The 16,533-nt window shown below is 32.4% G+C and overlaps 1 protein-coding gene across 11 annotated transcripts in view; it reads left to right on the forward strand.

Annotated features, from left to right (window-relative positions):
• Nucleotides 1–16,533, forward strand: part of LOC145293123 (uncharacterized) — a 115,600-nt gene that overhangs the window by 74,404 nt on the left and 24,663 nt on the right. For 7 of the 11 annotated variants that reach the window (XM_080139516.1, XM_080139521.1, XM_080139523.1 and 4 more), the window contains exons 4-5: nucleotides 8,876–8,953; nucleotides 16,002–16,070. In XM_080139516.1, coding sequence (XP_079995642.1) covers nucleotides 8,876–8,953; nucleotides 16,002–16,070 — 147 coding nt within the window. The remainder of the gene's footprint in view (nucleotides 1–8,875; nucleotides 8,954–16,001; nucleotides 16,071–16,533) is intronic. The other 4 variants (XM_080139524.1, XM_080139527.1, XM_080139525.1 and 1 more) reach the window with 1 other exon arrangement.

Raw genomic sequence — 16,533 nt, forward strand, 5'->3', positions numbered from 1 at the left:
AAATTAAAATATCATATTTAATGGTATTTTACGACCAGGCAACGCTGGAGGGCCATTACAGTATATTGGGTACAATATAATAATAATAGAGAATTGGCTCTATAATAATAAATATGAAATCTGCATAAATTAAAATATCATATTTAAGCATATCTGCTAGTCTATATATAAATGTGACTTTGTCTGTCTTTGTGAGAAACAGTCTCTACCAAACTACTCTGTCAATTTTTAATCTACAGACTTAATATATAGGGTATTTGGACCTGTGGAACAAATTTGATTCAGTTTTTAATCATAAAAATAGCTGTTATGGGGTCAAAAATGAAAAAAATTGGAATTGGGCAGGTGTAAGTCGACTAAACGTGTTTCGACACATGCACAAATATACATTTATAGGTTCAGCAACATTATTTTAAAAAAATTTTATATGCATATGGACATTGTTCAGATGGTAACAAATAGGTTGAAGAGCGATATTTTTTGGTTTGGATTCTAGCTGATGGCACCCAAGTCATTTTTTTTTTTTTTAACTTTTGAAATCACTACTATATATTGGGTACAATATAATAATCAACAGAGAATTTGTCCTAAATATGGAATCTGCATGAATTAAAATACATTCAAGCATATTTTACAACTCGGCAATTAATCAGTTTTGTAGTAGGTATGAAAGGTCAATAACAAAAATATAAGATTTTGCTCCTGAAGAAAGTATTTATTTTTCTTTATAAATTTTACAAGTATTGCCATGATGTTGGCACTATATATACAATAATACCCTTGTATTATGTTTCTAAATTTTTGAGATGAGGACTTATTATTTGGATTTCTTCAAACTACTATTCTCATTTTGAGTGTTATTTTCACGTTTTGGTTGAGCTTCTTGTGTATCTTCTGGAATCTTTTAAAGTTCTTGTAAAACAGGCACAGAGATGCAACATTACAGCGATGGGCAGGAGGTTAAAGCTTGACTGATATTGTGAGATTAGGTTTGAGACTTTTTCTTTTCGACTCTAAGATTGAGAAACTAGTGGTAAATACTCCAGCCCATATGTGGCAACAATACCCCGTGCCTGGGCAAATAGTGGCTTTGTAAAGATGTAGGATGCTCTCTCTGGTGAGAGTAATTTTCTGGCAAGATAGAGTGAGCCCACTTTCTTTGCAGCAGCCTTAGCAATATCCTCAGTATATTTGTTCCAATTCATGTTGCCTGTGAATGTTAGGCTGAGGAGTTTGGAAAAAAATATTTAAAACTTGTAATTTGCATCTCTGCCAACTTTTTCTTCATTATTGTTATCATATTTTGGTATTTAAGATATTGTGGGTGTCCCCAGATCCCAAGGTGGGCAATATCAGATAACCTCTCTCACCTGCTCCCCATGCGGTCCAGTCCATAGGGTTGCTACTGTTCTTTTACAAGTAGTCAAGTCACTTTACACTTACTCATGCTAGATTTTCAGTAGTATCCACACATCTTTGTGCCTTCGATATCCATGTATGTGGTTGAGTTGATTAAGTAGGTGCCAAACTAAAAGCATCCCAAATCCCATCAATACTAACTTTTTGATAGAGCATGTCTGAAAAGATTCTCTCCTTTATTTGTATTTCAACCTGATCATGGCACAGTTATTATACTGAAGCCGTTGCAAGTTGGAAGCGTTAATGGCCATGTCAGTGAAAAGTCTTATAATAATTGGCATAAAATTTAAATCAACTTTAACAATGTGAAGGCAACAAAGGTTGCATCCCCATCATCACTATCATACTATTAATTTAAAGCTTCAACTTAGTTAATTGCGAAATCTTAATGGTCAGTATTCGCAGTAAAATGGATTTCGAAACTTATTTTGTATTAACATCATTATACGATAAAAACTATATTTATCAAACAGAAATTCTGCATGGTTCAAAGTGTATTATTTTAATAGGTTTTATAAAATCATATGAAACATAGCACCATCACTAAGACTAATGCATCCTATACTAGGCAAAATCAATTTTAGTAACACTGAAAGCAGTAGATGAATGTTTGTGTCTGGAGGAAAATTGCAAAATAACACAACTCTGAACTTGGAGAAGAATATCAATTGGACAACAATAGGAAAATGAATATTGCCTTAATATCCAATCAATCCTTCAATGTCACACACAGATTCAAATATTAAATTTATTTCATAATGCTTAAAGCATTGGGGGAGTTATATATTTATTTGCTTTGTGATAGCCTGTTAATATTTCCCTAAATTTATTTAATTTTGGACCAACCAGAAAACATGTAGGAAACAGTTTAATAAGAGTCAGAAATACAGTCATATTTTTCATGGAGTGTCTTTGGTACTATAAAAGCAAAAATTCAAAGATCATTTCCGATTTTAATTTGCACTCTTCAGTCATATGGTAAGCTGATATCACAGTATATTTGCATCGCAAATGCTATTACAAATGGGTGGAAATTATCAATAGCGTTTGGAATTAATTTAATAATCTCAAATTAGACTTTAATTCCCAAATAATAATCCCAATTTGACATTAATTGCGTATATAATCCTCTCAACCTTGCAAAATTATGTGTTTGGGGAAAGACGGAGGGACATTTTTTCTAGGATAAGAAATTTCAATCTTTATTTCAATAAAGTATTTTAAAATATTAGACTTTGCATTTTTTAATTGACTTTATTTTATGTTTTTTTAATGGAGGGGGGGGGCATCATTACTATTATTATATATACTAAAGAGTTGCTATGTTTTGTTTTTGTTTTTTTTAAGAATTTTAAATGTTCTTACTAAATTCTTTTTGTGGGACTTTATTCTTAAAAATGCTTTTTTTATTTTTAATACTGAGTCCACCACTTCTCAATTGGATTGATTAACAGTTCTATAAGAGGATTGGAAATGACAGAATTTGATTATATAAGAGGACAGCTCAACAAGTAATTGTTAAAAAAGGAACATTTTTATTGTCTGAGAAATTTTATTCATGGACTATCACTACAAAATAATACATTCAATCATCAATTAAACCCAAATAATAGACACTGGGAAAATACTGTTATTAGCGAAGAAAAAAACAAAGAAACGTTTTTTTTTTTTTTTTTCAACTGTTGAACTGCGTTTTTGTTTTTTTCAACTGTTGAACAGTGTTTTGTTCAGTGTGTCTATTATTTGGATTTAACTGACAATTGGGCATTCTCGTATATTGCCATTGTTTTCAAATTGACTCGTTTAGTTCAGAGAATTTGCTTGTATCTTAGGACAAGAGGTGGAGGGAGGATGATTTAATTGTTAAAGTCTTTTTTTCTTTTTTTTCTTTCCTTAGATAAGAATGTATCTTGTAAAAATATTGTTTTGTTTTTTTTCAATTTTTTTTTTTTTTTTTTTTTTTTTTTTTAAGTAGTGGGGAAGTCATTGTAACTTTGAAATAAAAAAAAAAAATCAGCGACAATTACATTCCCAAATCTGAAAAATAGCAACACATATTTATTTAGTCAAAATGATCAATTGCAGTTATGTCTCTCCAACATTAAAACGTATAAAACTATAAATCTTTAAACTCAATAATTTTTATTTTTACTTGTAATTATTTTGCTACTAAATTATTCTTCATGATTTTTGCAATTCATACTAATTTTGACATGACATGTAAGTACCTCACAAGGTTTTCACCTGAAATATGTTAGTTTAAAAGGCCACTAATCTACACAAGCACTAAAAACATCTGTAGAAATTGATTTTGGTTTTGTTAGTCTCTTTTCAATGGTATTATGCATTGGTGTAGATTTCAAATTATTTTTAATCTTAGATATGTCCACATGGAAGATATTTGATATGTTGAGTACTGATACCGCAAACTACTGTTCTAACTTGCATCAATTTTTTAGCAATTTATTTAAAAGTCTAATAATAAGCATGGCAAATCCTCATTTTAAAATTTTTTATTTAATTTTTTTTGTATAAATGTATTATAACCCTAACACCCTCTCTTGTCAGAGGGCCGCATCCGTCGCTATCCTGGTTCACTGGAGCATACTTGTGATGTACTTCTGGCCGTGTTCGTCGCTCCCAGTTCACAGGACCATAAATGCAACCCAGCAGGGCTATATTCTTACTTGTCTAGTGGTGGACCCCTAAAGGGTGACCAGACTCTCACTGGTCACTGGAAAATATCTTTCTGCTGCTCAGTGCACGCGAAATGTGCATGACCCTAGGTCCGTGTGGCAACATTGTCGATTTCGGTCGTCACTCTGGCTTCATGCTGGATCCAGTCTATCTCTTTCATCATCTGGTGTCAGGGCATACCTGAAATAAACTGCATCTTCATTAAGGCTGGCAATCGAGAAAGAAAGTAAAAACCAACAAAATAATTATTCAGAAATCGTTCTACACTTGTTTAAAAGTCAAGTTTCTTAATCCGAGCTTCATGATGCAGGTTGTATAACTTAGTTTCTCTAATTAATTTCCCAGCTAAGAACAAAAGCCTTTCAACTTAGCTCCTATGAGGGTTTCGCACCCCCCAGCCCCAGGCGGGGTGAGAGCGATGTGGACGCCTCGATGCCAGCCAGTCAAAAAGGACCCTAACTCTAAAAAGCCAATCATTTTTATAAAACTGGCCTCTTCTCCCCTTTCTCATATTGAAGATTACTTTTCCTTTTTTTTTTTTTTTTCTCTGAACCTCTTTTTTTTTCTCTGTCTCATTATCTTATTCTTTTTCTTCTCTCGTGAACTCCTTTCTCTATCCCTTATTTTATTCTTTTCATTTTCTATTTTCTTGTGACCCTCTTCTTCCTCTTTCATGACCATATCTCTCCCTAGGTTCAATTTATTTATTTATCTGTCCAACTAACTTATCACTGGCTTGGTGATCTGGTAGTTAAATACAACAGGTGGATCGAAATGACAACATCTCCCAGACACCAAATCAGACCTTTTGAACCCAAGTCATTGTACCTGTCTCACTCAATTAGTAGTTAAATTCCACGAATCCTGTTATCAGATTTCATATTTGCTTTTCATTGAAAAAGATACTATTTCTTCTCTGGTGGACAGAAATCTCATAAACATCTGTTTTTCCTTGACCAAGTGTCAGCATGCCCCCCTCCTGACCATACCTCATCCTCTCCCATTTTCATCTAGCTGTATAGGATATCTGGCACTGCCTGGGATCCTGTTACAGTATTTATCTTTGTAACTTTGTTTATATTAAGATCAAAATATACTATCTGTTCTGATATTACACTTGATCTTTTCTGTTCGCTATCAGTTAAAGGGAAATCCTTCTAGACAGACAATTCTAATTTTCATCGAAATTCAATGTCCCTTCCTCTTTATTTATTTTAGATTTATTTTTACTTTTTGAAAGCTGCATTTTCTCCACTTAACCAAACTGACAATGTGTCTAACTCTGCCCTCGTGAGGAGGCAAGTAAATAAGGACTCCTTAGTAAAATGATGACTGTATTTCACCTGATCCAATAAAATGAACAGATTCTTTGCACATTACCACAGAACTGCTTCATTACAAACTACAACAGTCATTTTCAAATCCAGTGTCAACAGGTACTTGTCGCGAAATGTCCCATTACTAATAAAACTTATTTTATTGCATTAATTTTAGCAAAAACTCATTCCATGTTCATTAACCTTTATCTTTGAGTAGCTTCTAACTTTAATAAGTAGTAACACAAAAACGCTATAATGTCTGAGATTTTAAAATTAATTTATCAATTACTACATTAGTCTGCATAACTGGATAAAATTTGGGTTAAACATACCTCAAAATGTAAAAGTTGTTTATTAAAAAAAATAACAATTGTCATTATTTTGTCGGTTCTTGAAAATGTTAAAAAATCTTTTGTATGTTAATATTTCTGGGTTTTGGTGTCGCAATTCACCATTCCATATACCAAATTTTCTCCATAGAACCATATTTGATATTTTTAAAGAACTGTTTAAAATCATGAATTATATTTGTCATTCATTCAGAAAGAGTTCCAATAGACTTTGCTATCTAGAACGGCTTATTATGTTGTTTCTTTGGATTCTTCATGATCAGATTTTTTTTTTTTTTTTTTTTTTTTTTTTCACCTGAAATATTATGTGCATATTTCTGTGATAAAACCACATGGTCCCCCGCTGAACAGTTAATGCCAATCCCAGCATTGTTTCTGTGGACTTCTTTTTTGTCTCCTCCTATAACCATGTCATCTCTCACATTGGCGGCAAATAAAAAAAAAAATACAAACCCAGACACATTCTGCAAATATAAGTTACATTCTGGGTGTGTGCATGACATCATTGACCCTCTGAACACGCTGATCCATATTTAGATCTTCTGACAAAGCGGTGTTCATCACTTACTATCCATTCCTTTGGATCTGCTTCACAACTGGCGTTCAACTGTGTCCAATGTCAGAAATTGCACAAGATAAATCCCCATAATATGTTCTTCAATTTTTTGAGATGAGGATTGATAATTTGTATTATTTGGACAATTGTTCTCATCTTCAGTGTTATATCTCAATGTTTCGGTCAATCTGACCTTCTTCGGGTCCATCTTGTCGATCTTAGAAATCTTTGTGTCAAACTTGGGAATCCGCATGAAATTTAATGAAACCCTTTATTTAATTCATAAGGGTAATATGCTTTCGTTCTGTCAGCCATAACTGGGTAGAAGTCTTAAGTAATTCTTAATTGTATTTTTAGTATCACCCGCATTGAGGATATAACTTACAACTGAATTTTACTAATTATATTATTCATTACGCTATGGGTCCCTGTGGACAAAAAGCTTGAAGGTGACATTGACTAAAACATACAAATAACACTAAGATGAGAACAGTAGTTTGAAGTATCCAAATGATACGAATAATCAATCCTCGTTTCAAAAATTCATAAACATAATATCAAGTTGTATATTTACTCTGCATTTTCTTACATAAAAATGTACACATTTGTATTAAATAAAAATTTGAAGTAAAAAAATATCTTGTTCTTTATTTAGAAAAACCAAAGAAAAAAAGAAACATAAGGAGTTGGAAAAAGTAGAAAATGAAAATATTGAAGAAGGTAGTTTTCACTTCATTTAAATTTAATAGAAGTCAATAGAGAAAGGGTAGAGGTGAGTTCAAGTGTTTATAGGTATGTACAAACAAGGCTAAACAACATTGCTAGCCTATTGAAGGTCCTATGAAAATTAAACCATACAGTATTACCAGACAAATATGTAACATAATTGAATTCTTTTTAGACAAAAGAAAATCCAGTTTGCCTTCGATGGTCGTCAATCAAAACAACATGACATTAATGTGAGTGTGGCCCAGGGGTCTATTGATAGACCTTTATTGTTGCTGATATTCATAAATGACATCCCTGATAAAATTGTGCCCGAGATGGGTATATTTGATGACACCACACTCTGTACAAAACAAGTGAGAAAAAAAACAAAAACCAATGTGCACATATCCAGAGCAATGTCTGAAACCATCAACATCCGAGCCATCAACTGCATTCAACTGTGTCAAACTTGTCGTCAACCTACACTGTCTTGAACTGCTACACCCAACTATTCCTAACTGCCATAAAACTGCTGCAAAACCCAGTCACTCCTAAAATTAACTCTAAAATATATTGACCGATCCCTTGTGTCTATCCCTACCATATCTTGACCAATTGCTCCAGTTCAGCTTTCTTTCATGAATAACTTCCTAGTTATTGTCTTTCCACCAACCCCATTTCCGATACCTTTGTTTTCTCCAACAAACTTATTTTCACTCATCATACTTCTTTTTCTTTACCACTTACCAGCAATTGAGGGGGGAGGGCAACAGTATCACATGAGAAAAAAATTATATAAAAGCTAAATGTATTACTGAAACAATTTATCCCCCCCCCCCCGACAAAAGAGGGATTGGACCTAGTAATTCACTCCCATTCGTCCGCTTGCACCTTTCTCAATAATCACACCTTGAATTTTATTGAAATTTTGCACAAATATTAGTCATGGTGAAAGTAAATTTTTGCCTGAACAGATTTTCTGGGATAACTCTAGTTGGCCTAGTTGGCATGCAGGTAAAATTGTCCCAAAATCGTTCATTGGTTCACATTTTTCTCAGTAACCACACCTTGGATTTTTAAAGTTTTGCACAAACAGTAGCTATGGTGAAAGTAAATTTTTCACTCGTGGCAGGGGATCCCATATGCTCAGCTTGTTTCACTTTAATTTAAAAAATTCATAAACAGTGACATTGGTATGTAGTACTCCATATTCTAGGTAGAACATGTGTGATTACATGAAGCATATCACGAGTAAAATAACTTCTTTGTCTTTTGTTATGTATACTAGACAATGTAATGTCTGGGTGCCATTAAAGTAATAATAAATTGTCATGTTTGGAAAGTGGTATATGTCATGTAATCCAAGGTGCTCAATATTCTGAACAGAGCATATATATTTAAAGTGCATGTTGACCAAGAAAATAACATCACTATGTTTTAGTATACTATTCTATAAAACAATGTCTATTGGGCATGGTTGGGAGTCAGAAGGTCATATATACTATTAATAATCAAGACAAATAGAGTGGTATAATTAACAAAATATATACTAACAAAAATATCTTACAGAATTACATGAAATGATTCTGGAGCCATAACTGCCACAAATCGCTGTTATGAAATTTATATGTAACTATTGTCTCTGGATAAGTTCATTTATTCTTAAAATGAATATAAGCTTAATTCTTACAAACTCTCATTTAGCGTAATAGATTGAAATATGTATATTAAAAATTTTATTGTATTTTGTTTAATGGCTGTATTTTCGATGCTTGATGTTTGATTTTAAAGAATTTCCTGAATTATCTTCTTTCCCCCCCCCCCAGTAAAATCAAAGAAAAAGAAGAAAAATAAAGACACAAAAGAGGAAATTTCAGACACAGAAAATCACAAAAATGAAGAAGGTGGGCTACTTTTCTTTTTTTTTTTTTTTTTTTTTTTTTAAGTACTAATTCTCTAGAAAAAATGAAAAAAAATCACCTTATTTAAATGGGCTGATTTTTGGCTTTTATAGGCATTAACTGTTAATCTCAATATATTTCGATTAACAAACAATATTATCATATGAAGGAAACAAAAACAGCTGAATTATATAATCTTATGATATATATAATTGGCTTCAGACATATTGTTTGGTGTCAACGAGGTGAATTCTTCAGAGAAGCCAGAAATTCTGGGATGGAATAATTGGTGTGATAGTCAAATCAAAATGTGGATTAGAATGGTGAAAAAAAGGATACAGAATTCATTGTTAAGCCACATATCTATGGTGTTTGCATCAAGTAATTAATTTTTTTTTTTTTAATTCTTTTTACTATTAACAAAGATAAAAAATCAGATGGCTGACATGTTTACAAATGTACCAAAGTACATTTTTGGTTATATTTAATTCCATAATGAAATTATGTTTTAACATAGGATTTTAGAAGAAATGTTTAAGAATCTGTCTAAGAAGTTGTCATGCATGAAATAACATTTACACTGATTTGTCATGCTTTAGTGTTACATATTCTCTTTCACTAACAGTCACTTTCCTACCAGATTGTGAGGACCAGCAAGCCTCACTTCATGACCTATTCTTAACTATACTACCTGAAGCTTGTATGGCAGATGCCTGTAGCACATTCAGAAATGCTGATCACCTTGTAAAAATGGTTGATATAACCCTAAATTGATCCAAAACCGAAGTACTGTTATTTAAAACAAGATACTACCAATGGACTGATTGGAAATCTATTAGAGATCACATCAGAGATGTCCCATAGAATAAAATCTTTCCTGAACAGTGTGCAAATGAAATAACTGAATAACTAAAAGTAAACAAAGAAGCATATACCCCCATGCAGAAATTCTATAGCAAACCCACTGGTTCACTTCGATTTGTTAGTTGATATTGCACATAGACACCAAGCATTCACCTCCATAAGTCAGTTACAGATAGGAAAAAATTCATACCCCCAAGAAACTATTGTGGAAGTGTAATAGCTGCAACTAAAAGTAGATATACTGAGATGATCTGAAGACGCATTGATTTACAGCAATTAAGAACTCATAATTTCTGGAAAATCTATAATAGTGTGATGAATAATGGGCAGTCAACAATTCCCCTGCTAACCAACCAGCATGATGTTACTTGCATAGCAACGGATAAGGCTGAACTGCTTGCCTCTCTGATTTGCTTTAAACTCCACCTTTGACTCTATAAACTACTCTCTCCTGAATTTTCCACTATGGACAAAAACCACACTTGATGATTTGATTATCGCCTCTTCCATGTTTTGGATAAAAAAAACATTAACAACTCTTAAGCATATAAGCGTGATCTTATCTCTGCAGAGCTGGTTCCAGTTCTCTCCATACTCCACTCCAAATGCCTTAATAAATATTGCTTCCCTGATAGCTGGAAAATTACATCTGTAGCATCAATGTTTAAGAATTCTGGTGAAAGAAATGACCTGCAAAACTATTGCTCCATCAGCCCCCACCCCCACCTCGTGCGCTTGGGTAAATTCATCTAATCATCAATCAATCTAGCAATTGTCTACCACCTATTAAATGCTAAAATTTTTTCTAGTCAACATTTTCTACTGCAGATATCTTAACAGTTATCACTGGAAGTACGCACTGGATGAGAGAAGTGAAACTAGTGCGCGATATATCCAAAGCCTTTGAAAAATTCCTGCATGAATGTCTTTAAGAAAATTAATTTGTACACTATTACTGGACGAGTATTTAATATAATCAGATCCTTCATATTTAAAAGATCCAGATCACCCTAAATAGACAGACATCTAAAAACATCATATTAATGTGGATGTGCTTCAATGGTTGATCTTTGATCTTTCTGACTTTCATAAACTATATTATGAAACGTCACTAAAACAGTATTTTTTCAAGGAAAGACACATAAAAATCACTAAAACCATAACAAACCATACATCAAATAGAAGGATATGGATTTATCTTTATCAATATTATTTGTGCATTTTGTTTTTATACCTTTTTATCAATACTATAAAAAATAATGAATATTGTAAAACCATTTTTTAAAAATAATTAAGTGCATAAAAAAGTAGTTGTGTATTTAACTAAATTCTAAAACACAGTGCTGGGTAGTTAGTCAAATTTGGCTTTAAAAAATATCGAAGAAATACTGTTTTTAAATTTGGTTGGTCAAATAATTTGGTTGTAGTTGGTTATCAAATTTTCACTGCTGTGGTTCAGTAAACTTGAAAACTTTCAAACATTTAAATAGATTTCAATTTTTTTGCTGTAATTATCATAAATATATGTTGAGAAAGTTTTTTGGAAATCCGTAACTAAGCACACCAACAAAATTTTACTGGAGAAAAATAAAATCATTTTTTTATTCTCATTAATTTAACTTTTGGTAAACACAACGTTCATGAACGAAAAAATTGAAAATTTGAAAATCAAACATTTTCTTAAATGTTTAGTTACAAATAGTCTTTTATCAGAATATTTATGTAAAATGTAGAATTAAAATTAAACCGTATAAACACAATATTACAGCTAGGACAGTAATGCTTGATATATCCAAAATCTTTGACAAGGTTCTGGCATGATGGTCTTCTTTTAAGATTAATTTGTACTATATTATTGAACAAATATTTGATCTAATTAGATCTTTCGTAAACAATAGAAAGATCCAAGTCCTTAATGAGAATATATCTAAACAACATGGTATTAATTCAGTTGTGCTCATGGCTCAATTCTTGGACCTTTATTGTTCCTGAGATGAGTACATATGCTGATCACAAAATGTTATACTCTCAACACATGCACAAATGTACAGAAAGAAATATGCAAAGCAATGACTAAAAACTTAGGAAATTACCTCAAGTCTATAATAGAATGGGTCCAATAATGGATGGTTACATGTAATGCTACTAAGATAAATCTTTTCTTTAAAAATTATAAGAAATCTTTCCAACCATCAATTATATGGGTTTTCAATCTCCAGGCATGTTGAAAGGAAAGGTTGGGGTTCTGTGAAGAGAGATCTGGTGTCTGCTAGATGAAGATGGAGTAAAGCAAAGTATCTTCTGGGATGGGTGTATTTGCTGATGACACCACACACTATTTCCGGCATAAGGGAAAAATTGAATGTCCACATGAGCAAGTCAATGGTTGAATCATTGGAAAATTATTTCCATTCTGTAGTAGAATGAGGCCAAAAATTGATAGTTATATTTAATGCTATCAAGAAAAAACTCATTCTGTTAACAACTATAAGAAACGTATCCAACCACTGATTGTCATAGCCGATAGGACTCTCCATTGCATTCAAATAAAAATGAATTTGAACAAGTACATAGAAGATATGCCAAGTCTACTGCAAAATATGTAGGCTCCCTATACCAAGGTAGAAAAACTTCTCACACTTGCCAGTACCCAATATCTTTACAAATACACTATTCGCTGATGCATTATTGTTGCCACATCTGGGCTAGTGCCCCCATCACTAGTACCACTACCACCCCTTAGTCTAAAAAAGAGCCTCTAATCTAATAGGTGTCATACCATCTAACAAGCTCCAATTCCTGTCCCATCACTGCAAATTGCATCCCTATGCTTATTTTATGGGTACTACAAAGGAATGTGTTACAATGAACTTGCTGTACTTGTGACCCCTGCCCAATTGACCACCCATCAGATAACAAACTTCACGTATATAAATGACCAAGCCAGTGTACAATGTGACATCACAGAAGAGAGAAACAAAAGAAAAATTGGGGAGAAAAAGGCACCACTTGATGAGAGTATCAAGAATGCATGCTGACGTGAGATGGACGTGTGTCCACATGGATGGTGGCATGAGAGACTTTTAAAATATGTTTTACACAACAGAGTTTAGTTAACTACGTGGCAAACTAAGAAAATAAGATGCAATGTGTTGGTGGAAAGTACCGTTAATAAATGCCTTTTGTTTCAACTAAAAGGGAGTGAGTTGGGTTCTTTCCATTTTTTTTTTTTTTTTTTTTTTTTTTTTTTTTTTTGTTCTTTTACTGTTCCTTTCTCTGCATACAATGTGTGGGCCTGTGTTAACATCTAATGACAGTGTTACACTGGGAAGCATCTCCAATAGTTTTTCTAAAACTGCTTTCCTTGGAAATTCCCTCCCTGCTCCTTGTTTCTCATATGTAGAAATTTTAATGTAATGTAAACGAACATCATGCTGCACAACTCCCTGCTTAGGATGTCCTTATAAATCAAATCCGACCCCTAATTTTCAATAGCCCCTTACATCTTAGTGTAACGTTTTCAATAGCAAAATAAAATATATTTGTACATTAATCTTGGGTGTTTATATGTGCTGGTCTTTTACACGCTTTCCACTTTTCATTAGTGGCCATTGATCATCCCCACCTGTTTGACTAAGACAAATAAAACTCTTCTCATGCAAGAAAGATGCAAGGAGATGTTCGCTGAGTTTTCATCAAGGTTTTTATTTGGAGAGAATTTATTTGATGACTAATATGAGCTTATCTAATTGTTTACTTAAGTTTATTTTCTACCTTTTTGGAGTGAGTGACATAAACAGATGTCGCAGTAACATTCTGCTTAGATTATTTTATATCATTGGCGGTGTTTTATTCGTACAGCTTCCACAGAGAGAACCTTAGTTTTCTCTCCGCTCAAAAACGTGACGTTATTCATCATTATATATGTTTGACCTCTGCCCACTGCTTCAACTTTATGCCATCCGTCTCTAGAAACGATTCTGTTTGCAGATTAAGGTTATCCTGACATGCACTTAATGTGACCCTTGCCAAAGTTCACACTAGTTAACTTAATCACTATTGACATAAGGTCCCTAGTATGTGACATCAGTGGCCACATAAAAAATAAGTTTTGAAATAGTATTTTTAGATGCCTTCATGCATCTTCGACTCAAGTTTGAAATAATGTATTGTTGTTATTCGTGATTAGCAAGGTGGCTTTACAATGTCCGGTATAATGATAAATAATTTATTTTTATTACTAACAATTGATCTCATACTGATGTCATGGGGACGGGTAAATCTTACTGTAAAAATAAAAGCAGTTTTCCTCTGCAAAGCAACCAAACCAAGGAACCAATATTTGAAGATATAAAGAATTTGAAACCTTTTTCCAAAATTACTGGATTCAACATTAAATAGCACAAAAAAAATAATATACCAACCAAACTAAACACTATGAATAAATATTTGAAGATATAAAGAACTTGAAACATAACAACTTTTTTACTGAAATTGGCATTAAATAACCCAAAAGGTTGATATGCCATAAAACAAAAACATTAAATTTTCATGCATGATTATTCTTTCCTTTCTTTATTATCATTAGTTATTAAAATTAAGCCTCTCTTTCTTTGCTCCTAAAAATAAATTAGCATATGTGATTGTTGAAGTGAGTCAAACACAGGGATGTCCACTATTATTATATAGATTACTAACATATTATTCGTAATTACTATTGGTTGATGAATAAAATCCTTTCTTACTCTTTCTTTTTTCTTTTTTTTTTTTTGGGATAATAGAAAAATCAATAAAGAAAAAGAAAAGGAAACATTTGGAAGAAGAAAATGCAGAAAATGACAAAACAGAACAAGATGAGTTTTATTCGATGCAATAACTACTCGTATGCAGGGGGGGGGGGATAACGATTTGCCAGTATTCATGCTCATATTTATCTAGATGTATTACTATAATATTGATATAAAATCCAAACCTTATGTCAGTAATTTCATTTTTTATATATTAAACTGTCTCAGCGATATACGTGTTTTTGTGAAAATGTGTGTCAACCTTCTGGAACAAAGCCACTGACACATATGCAAATGATGACTAAGCCGTGGTACAAGCATGATGTCACATCAGGATCAAAGGAAGAGGAAGGAAAGAAAAGCTGAAAGGAGAAAAAACATGTGTTGACACTGCAGAGGTTGTTTCTTTTTGGGGTCTTTTAACCATGTGACGGACAACAGGAACTTTTAAACATGTAGGACTCATTTATCCTCCAAACTTTTAACAAGATTTTCAGGCGACCATATATGGTGGAACAAATTACAGACACAACAGTTGGTTATAGCTACAGACTAAGAAACTGTTTAATTAACCTAGAGTGGAAAAGTTAGAATGTAACCATATTGTCGCGAGCTTGGGAAATATGTGTCAGGCAGTTTTGTTTGGAAATGACCAGTAATAAATGCCTTTTCTTTCAATTGAAAAAAAAAACTCATGTCAAATTTCTTTCCTTTTTTTTTCTTTACAGGCTTTCATGCATATCATTACTAAAATGTAATGACGTTACACTTTGTCAGTTAGCATAAACTCGACAATCAAGACTGATGCATGGTTTATTTTATACACAGATTTATTAGTGTGACATGGAATTGAGACCTTCTGCCATAAGTCTGGCCTTCTCACAGCCACTCTCTCCATCCAGCACCTGACAACAATGTACAACTCAATATAGCCATCTAAATTGAGTATTAGTTCTTTTTCAAAAATATGAAGTGGCATGACATTGTCTTTGATGGAAACATACCCAAAGAACCTGGGTTTGAGGAAACTTAATCTTCATGACACATAGACATGGGTTTATTATCATCGACAAAGGTAAAATTGAAAAGGAATGAAAATGTTTCAAAAACATGTAAATACAAAATGAAGACAAGATAATGACAATGAATTTACTAAAAACTAAAAAGAGCTGTAAACTAAATGATATATAGAAAGGAATATATTTTGAACTAAAAAAAAAACTAATGCTAAAAAAGAGAAAATACAAATTAAGCTATTTAATAGTTTTATCAAAACATTTGTTGATTGAATATATTTCTCCTTCCGTGGAATTTCCACAGGTGCTGCTAGTTATTGATTATTGTTTAAAAAAAACTGGTAATTTTTATGAAAATCTTTATATTTTTCTTGCTTTTTTCAGAAACTTCAAAAACAAAAAAGAAAGACAAACATTTGAAAGAAAATGCAGAAAGTGCAAAAACTGAGGGAGGTAAGTTTTCACTTCATACAACTGTTATGGAAAAATTAAAAGGTGCGGCTTTTTACTGAAAAACAGTTCACCGGGTTTACTGATGTTATATACCATCTTGATTCTTCAGGTTAATGTAAGGATGTTAGACAATCCAACAACTGGCCAATCATTAGTTTTTTTTTTTTTTTTTTTTTTTTTTTTTTTTTTGTGAACGAAATTCATCCAGTGGTGATTCTTTGTTGGGGAAAGGGGCTCTTGCCAGATTGTGAGTTCACAATTAACACAACTTATTTGTATCCAAACTATGTTTATTATCTATCTTTGATAAATGCTCCAGGCAGAGAGAAAGATGATTTTTTTTAATTTTATTAGATGAATGTATAAACGATAAAAGTTGATAAAATTACAAGCATTTTTTATAACACTAAGCTGGGTGCAATGTTAATTTTCTAAGGATTTATGAAGACATTGATTTCGTTTA

This window comes from Euprymna scolopes, chromosome 14 (assembly GCF_053919585.1).
Source record: "Euprymna scolopes isolate OS-2025 chromosome 14, ASM5391958v1, whole genome shotgun sequence".
Lineage (NCBI taxonomy): Eukaryota > Metazoa > Mollusca > Cephalopoda > Sepiida > Sepiolidae > Euprymna > Euprymna scolopes.